Source organism: Phyllostomus hastatus, unplaced genomic scaffold, assembly GCF_019186645.2.
Source record: "Phyllostomus hastatus isolate PE091 unplaced genomic scaffold, TTU_PhHast_1.1 phas_scaffold_182, whole genome shotgun sequence".
Classification (NCBI taxonomy): Eukaryota; Metazoa; Chordata; class Mammalia; order Chiroptera; family Phyllostomidae; genus Phyllostomus; species Phyllostomus hastatus.
Genome location: NW_025334013.1, coordinates 18,393,249 through 18,400,238, shown reverse-complemented (window position 1 = coordinate 18,400,238; position 6,990 = coordinate 18,393,249). Strand labels below are relative to the sequence as shown.

Here is a 6,990-nt window from a genome sequence, read left to right as displayed (position 1 = left end):
GGCCCGCGCGGCGCGGGGCGGGGCGGGGGCGGGGCCGGGGACCCGGATTCCGTGGAGACCGCGGCAGCGCCGCGAGTCACGGCGCGCGGACTCGGACGCGGACCCACCCGGGCGCCAGGTGAGCAAACCAGGGTCGCGGGGTGCGTTCCTCACTTTTCCCAACTTTCTGTCCGGCTCCTCCCTCTGCACAGGCCCGGGCGGGCGGGGGCCGGCGCTCCCTCTCTCCGGGACTGAGGAGCGGACGCGGGCGGAGGCGGACGCCGAAGTGCCCCGGACCTGGTGCCGAAGAACTTCCCGCGACCTGGGACCTTCGGACTGCGTCGCCCAGTGTCGGCCCCTCGGGGCTCCCCAGCGTCCACGCACACCCTCCAGAGCCTCGGGGTCTCGGGGCGCGTCCCCATCTCTCCGCACGCCTCCGACTCCCTCCCCGCAGGCGTGCCCGGGGGCTCGGGGTGACTTCTCCAATTGGGGCTGGGGCGCTAGCTCTGACCTGGGGCGCGGCGGTCCCTTCTCCGGCTTGGGGCTGCGGAGAGGTCCTCACACTCAGCCACGAGTGGGGAACGGGCCTCGCCCCCTGCCAGGACCCTCCGTGGCTGTGCGGAGAAGCGCCCCGCGCTGAACCAGGTCCGGAGGCCCGGCGTCGGGTCCTGGCGGAGCCCCCGCCTTGTACGGCGGCCTGACCGCGGCAGGCCCCGCGCTCGGCCACAGTTGCCATCTGTGAAAAGCGGGCTGTGGACGCGGTAGACGCTGCTACTCCATGCTAGGCCCTGGGCTTCCAGCTCTCCTTTCGGGGGCGGGGATGGGTGTCCTGCTTTGAGCTTCTGGGGTGCGGATGGGGAGTGGGTAGGGTAGCAAGGCCTCGCCCCTGGGGCCTTGGGGCGAGTTCCAGCGCCGGAGCTGTTTAGAAACCAGGTTGGGGTTGGGAGGACACACCACTGGGTCGCGCAAAGTCCTAATCCCCCTGTCCTGCGGCCCCGGGCGCCTGGGCGGGCATTTCTTCCTACACCCTCCCTTCCCTGGGGGCCACACCACACGCAGCCCCGTTACTCCTGCTTCGGCCCGGATCCAGTCCCCGGGCTGGGCCGAACCGGCAGCGGGAGGGACTAGAGCCGGGCGCCCGGACCCCGGGGCGGCCCTAGGAGCAGGGGCGGTGCTGCACCGGCCGGGACGCGGGCCACTGGGGCCTCGGGCAGAGGAGGCCGCAGAGAAGGCCAGGCGGCGGGAAAGGGGGATGATTCATCCAGAGGAGCCCGAATTGGAAACGTTGCAACCTGGGAACAGCCTTGCCCGGGCCGAGGGGAGAGCCAGGAGGGGAGTCCACCGGACGAGGCCTGCGCCCGGCCCGGAACCCCCTGCCTCCTGCCCGCCGCAGCCGGGCTGCTGGGGCGGGGTGGGGGGCGGCCCCCTCTGAGCGGAGTTCAAGGAAATCCCGGGCAAAGTCTCCCGCTGGTCACGGCCAGAGTGGTCTTCCCGGAGTCTTGCTCACGTCTCTCCTGCTGCGGCTTCAGCGCTGGCTGAGGAGGGTGGAAGGAGGAGGGGGCGGGCAGGAAGAGGCTGGAGTCGGCGACACCCCCTCCTTTCTGCGCTGCGGTATGCGAAGCGCAGCAGGGGGAAGAGGGCCCGCGAGCGAGTGGCTCCGGCGGCCGGGCGGCCTGCCTTCCCCCACCCCCTTTACTACGGTGCTGCCACGTGCGGGGGTGAGGTCGCGCCCGGGCGGGACTTACCCTGCAGACGCCGTTTCCGGGGCCCCCACGCCTCCCGAGGCTCGGGGCCGCGGGTCGGCGGAGAGGGCGTCGGCGGTCGGAGCCCTGCAGCCGAGGATGCGCCAGGCGGCGGCAGCGGGCGCCCCCCTCCCTCCTCTCCGCCCGCAGGCCGGGCCAACTCGGGCTTCTGCCGCGCGGCCCTGGCTCCGAGCGCGGCTGCGGAAAACCGGAGTGGGGGCGGCTCCCTGCCTGGCAGCCCGGGAAAACCCGGGGGTGGCCGCCAGGGATCTCCAAGCGTCCCGGGCGAGGCAGCCCGATCTTCCCTCCCGGATTCGCGTCCCCAACCTGGCGCCCCGGCACTAGGCCCGTCGGTTCAGCCCCTGCCTCCGTCTTCCTTCTGCAGAGCGCCCAGACGCCGGCGGGATGACTGCCGGGAGCCCCGGAGACCGCGTGGAGGTGCGGAGGAGCCCCGAGGGCCGCGTCTCTCGCCTGGGCCGCCGCCTGGGCCGCCGCCGGCGCCCGCGCTCCCCGCCGGAGCCTCTGCGGGTGCGGGCGCGGCTGCGGCTGCGCTCGCCGTCGGGGGCGTTCGCAGCGCTGGGGGCGCTCGTGGTCCTGGTGGGCATGGGCATCGCGGTGGCCGGCTACTGGCCGCACCGCGCGGGGGCCCCGGGGCCCCGGGCTGCCAATGCCAGCGCGCCGCCGGTGAGCGAGCTGCGACGCGAGGGTCGCGGTGCCGGCCGGGCCCACGGCCCCCACGAGCGGCTGCGGCTCCTTGGGCCCGTGGTCATGGGCGTGGGCCTGTTCGTGTTCATCTGCGCCAACACGCTGCTCTACGAAAACCGTGACTTGGAGACCAAACGGCTTCGCCAGGGGGCACTGCGGGCCCAGGCGCTGCGGCCCCCCGACGGCCCTGGCTGGGACTTCGCTCTCCTCCCCAGCCCCGGCCCGAGGACTCCCCTGGCCGTAGGCTGTGCGGAGCCAGAAAGCTGGGACCTGTCCCCACGCCGGGGCACCTCGCCTGTCCCGTCAGTGCGGAGTCTGCGTTCAGAACCCGCTAACCCTCGCCTGGGGGTCCCTGCCCTGCTCAACAGTTACCCGCTGAAGGGCCCGGGGCTGCCTCCACCTTGGGGTCCGCGGACCCAGGCTGGCCATGTGATCATCACCGTGCAGCCCTCCGGCTCCTGCATCGAACACTCCAAGTCTCTGGATCTGGGCCTTGGGGAGCTCCTGCTTGGGGCCCCCGCTGCTCGGGACTGTGCTCACCGCAGCTGGCCGCGGCTGGATCACCTCAGCCTGGAGGGCTATGCCAAGCTGGGAGGGGGAGGGGACTTGGGGGCTCGGGTTTGAGCAGCAGCGGGTGGCCTGCGGTGGGGCTGCACCGCGGACCTGGTGACAGGACGGGCGCTGCGGTCACACCCCAGACTGGGGGGTGGATGCTCCGGCCGCAGACGCCGCTGAGGCGTCCTGACTGCATGTCGGCGGACAAGTGCCAGCTGCACCAGGGTTCCACGCGCTGGCATGTGTTTCAGTGTGGATTCTGGAGACCAGCATGGCTCGGCCTCAGGAAGTCCTTCAGCCTCCAAAGTGGCCTTAGCCCTGAGCAGGTACCTGAGGGGCTTGCGGTCCAGGCCAGGGTACTTGGGAGATGCACCTGGTGTCTGGGCAAACCTGAAGCGGTGGGAAAGGACCCTGAAGACTTGGAAGGTAGATTGGGATGTTACAGCTTCCTCCGAGGTGGCAGTGGTGACTGGGTTTGGGCCTCCAGGAAGGTGGGCGATGGGGTACAGCTGAGACCTTTCACTGCCATCTGGGGTGGGGACTGAGCCTTCACCTCCCACCACCTCAGTCCCTGTCCTCCCTCAGCCACGCGGGGTCCGCCCTGATTGGTAGGGGTCGGCCCTGATAGGGCTCCACTACTGCCAACGCCTTCCTGCGGGGGCTCCGCCCCCCGGCAGGTCTGAGAAGCCCCCTTCTCCCTTTCGTCCTGGTCTATGCTGCAGAATCTCCCTCCAGGTGGCAAAAAGTATTTGCCAGTCCTCAGAAATCTTTTTATACAGTGTTGAAGCTGCATTTTGGCTAATGTTGGTAGTTTACTTTAGCAAAAGGGGAAGAGAACTTTAAAAGTTGATCAGTCCTCACAGACTCAGTCCTTTTTTTTTTTAAAGTTTATTGAAAAATGCAGTACAAGAAGCAAGACCAAACACATATCTAAACACTACAGTTCTCTTACTACGAAAGGCCAAAACAGCAGACCTCATTATTGCCTATGTAACCTAAGGATTTTGCCAATTTGATTCTGCTGCCACAGTTCCGATTTTGTCGAGAAATGTAAACAACTACTTGATATGATTCATAATTTTTAAAAATTTTACAAAGCTCCTTCATTTTTGTCACCAAAATAATACGTTTGAGAGAGACAGGTAGGACCACCGGCCTGGGGCCGGGGTCCTGGGCAGGTATTTCCTGGGATCATCGTCCCCTGGGGTTGGTCCGGCCGGAGCTCCGGCTCTGTCTCCCCGGGCGGCGGCTGCCCGCTCGCCCGCAGCTGCCCCGCAGACCTCACGGCGGAGGGCCCGGGGAGGTGGCACAGGTGCCCGACAGGTCCCTGCGGCCGGGCTTCGTGGGCCCTCAGCTCACACATGCAGGGCCAGCTGGGCGCGTGGGTGGGCGGCAGAACCTCATGTGGCTCGGAGGAAGTCTTTATTTCTCAAGTGAAATAAAAATAAAGTTGCAGCGAAAGTTGTCACCGTGATACGTCTGAGTCACTTTAGGAAAACCGCCGCCGAGCCCCTCCCCTCTGTTCTCCCACCCAGACAGAGCCTGTGTTTCTTCACGCGCACACACACACACACACACACCCGCAGGAGGAAAAAAGTCCAAACTATTGCCAAACCCCGAGGTCTGTTACCAGAGGAGGAGGAGGAGAGGGGAAGAGGCTTGGAAGGACCCCCGCCCCTTACTAGCTTGTCCAGGTCAAAACCTCTCAGCGCCGGAAGGGTGTTGGAGACCTTCCGGTCCAGTTCACAGAAAAGGAAGCAGCGAGAAGGGTGGCGAGTTGGTGGCAGAGCTGAGGGAAAGGTGAGGCCCCCAGGCGTGTGGCCCCTGCTCTGAGAGCCGCCACACTGGTCTGGACAGCACAGAACATGCAGTCTGCTAGATTCCCAGTGCGCCGGCTGTGCCCTCTTCCTGTCCCCCATCCTCTTCGCTCTGCAGGTCCCAGCTCTGGGAGCCACGGGGGGCTTTCGGCAGGACTGCCGGCCACTGGGAAGTGAGCTCCCATAGGCTTGTTTGGTGTGAGCTGGACCACCCAGGCTTGGGCACCAACCAGAAAGCCCCATCCATAGCGACACCTATGCCCGCAGGCTGTAAGTCTGTTCCTGAGTCAGGACAACCTCCCCAAGCCGGCCACACGTCCCACCTGAGGTCCTCCTGAACACCCCCCTCCAGAGAGAGCTGCCTGTTGCTTAATCGCAATCTCACACCACTATTAAGAGAAAAACGCACACACCTGAAGTACGTTCAAACCAGCTGCGCCTGCCTGAGCAGAACCCGGCCAGCAGAGGCTTTGGACACAAGCCGCAGCCCCCCCGCCCCCGGGACTGCGGCCTCTGACCCCCCCGTCTGCCTCATGAATCCACACCTGCCCCAGAGTGAGGATCCTAAGGACTTCCAGGCAGATCTGTTTGTGGGAGCAAGCTGGAAGATCAGAGAAGTCCCACTGAATAAAAGTGCCCCCAAGTCTGTGCCTGGAACAGTGGAACTGAGACATCAGCCCTCATTTTCAAAACCAAACCACAACAAAAGAATGAAACCCAAGTCCACCATACAAATCAAGCCCACAAACCCTGGCAGCCCTTGCGGGGGAGTGAGAGTGGGCAAAGCTGGTGCTCGTCCCCCTTGGCACGTGGGGTCTTGTGGGCAGAATGGCCCCTAGAAGCCAACTGCCCTGCTCCACAAGGGTGCCTGCAGGCAGGTGCTGGTGGTAAGAAGACAGGTCAAGGATGACAGCCTCCTCCCTGCATCACATTCCTGATCACCCCAGGATCAGGGAAGAGGCTGGGGGGGGCGGCACCTGGACATGCTGCTTAGCAGGCTCCGCCCAAGGGACAGCCCGCCATCCCTGTGTGGGGTGCGCAGCCCCAGAGCCAGAAAACCTTTCAAAAGCCTCATTCGCTCTCTTTGCCCTAACCACCACAGAAAATGTGCCTCTAGTGCTCTGGGCCACAAGTGCGCAGTTTCCCGTGAGTCTGGGTCTCCTGAGACGGGAGGTGGGGGAGCACGCAGCAGAGCCGCCACTGCCGCTTCTGACGAGGTCAAGGGTGGGGGGGGGGCAGGACGGTGAAGGCCACGGGTCTGTTCGAACATTCACAGTATCAGATGCAGCTGAGCGGCTTCTTAGGTCTTTGATCTAAAGAAGCTCCGAAGAGAAAGAACAGGAGGGAGGAAAAGCAATACTACATTCTCAGCAGAGGGCTCTGCCTCACCAAAACCACCTCCACAGAGGGACAGGGGCACTCTTCCTGGGGCCTGTGGATCAGGGCGGCACCCTGCCTGACATTCTGGGAACGTCACATCACTGGCTCCGAGAAAGGGCTGGTTTTGGAAGTCTCTGCTGTCATCCGAAGGGCATAAAACTGGGAGAGGAGCAGGGCAGCCCCATTAAGCTGGCTTTGGCCCCCAACACAGCTGACAGAGGCTTTGGAGGATTTCCAGAAGAATTCTGCGGACCCTGTCAGTAGCTGGGTTGGAAATACAGGGGGAGAGGCTAGACTGAATGAAGGGATTATAAACCACCCCATAAAAACCCCAAAAGCTCTTTAAAAACAGTCCGGACAGTGAAAAGTTGAACAATCTCTGGTATCACAATATAGAAAAAGGTATTCAAAGGGATCGGTGATGTCTAGAAGACTCTGTTGGTATAAACTCCAAATAGAAAGTGAAATTAGTTTTCTGGTGGTTTATAATAATCTTGCAAGTCTGAAGTCTGACTATTGTAGTTTAGCTTCTTGATCATTTCTCGTGGATGGGAGACGGGCAGGGAGTTGGGGGTAAACGATTCCTAGAGGAAAGAAAAGCAAAGTGGATAAATCCTGAAAGGAAGACCTACCCAGTCCCATTACCAAATTCCTGTGGCCACAAGTGTAATCAAGGCCCGCACGGTTCCACAGCACCCAGTCCCGACTGGTGCTTGAGGGCGTCTTCAAGTCACTTGTAAACTGCTTTTGGGCATGAATTTATCGGGATCCCTGTCTCCCAAAAAGCAGCTGCTCTGCCTTCAACCCTCTAG

The 6,990-nt window shown here is 63.4% G+C and overlaps 2 protein-coding genes across 12 annotated transcripts in view; one reads left to right on the top strand and one right to left on the bottom strand.

Annotated features, from left to right (window-relative positions):
* The first annotated feature begins 50 nt into the window (after positions 1-50).
* TMEM200B (transmembrane protein 200B) lies at positions 51-3,050 on the top strand. The gene is made up of 2 exons (XM_045859214.1): positions 51-118; positions 2,107-3,050. The coding sequence occupies exon 2, from the start codon at positions 2,127-2,129 to the stop codon at positions 3,048-3,050; it is 924 nt and encodes a 307-aa protein (XP_045715170.1). The 5' UTR covers positions 51-118; positions 2,107-2,126.
* Positions 3,051-3,097: 47 nt separating this feature from the next.
* EPB41 (erythrocyte membrane protein band 4.1) overlaps positions 3,098-6,990 on the bottom strand; it is a 166,224-nt gene continuing 162,331 nt past the window's right edge. For 7 of the 11 annotated variants that reach the window (XM_045859204.1, XM_045859199.1, XM_045859209.1 and 4 more), the window contains one exon: positions 6,629-6,762. The gene's annotated coding sequence lies outside the window, so the exon portion shown is untranslated. Of the gene's footprint in view, positions 6,763-6,990 lie in introns of all 11 variants that reach the window. The other 4 variants (XM_045859201.1, XM_045859202.1, XM_045859203.1 and 1 more) reach the window with 4 other exon arrangements.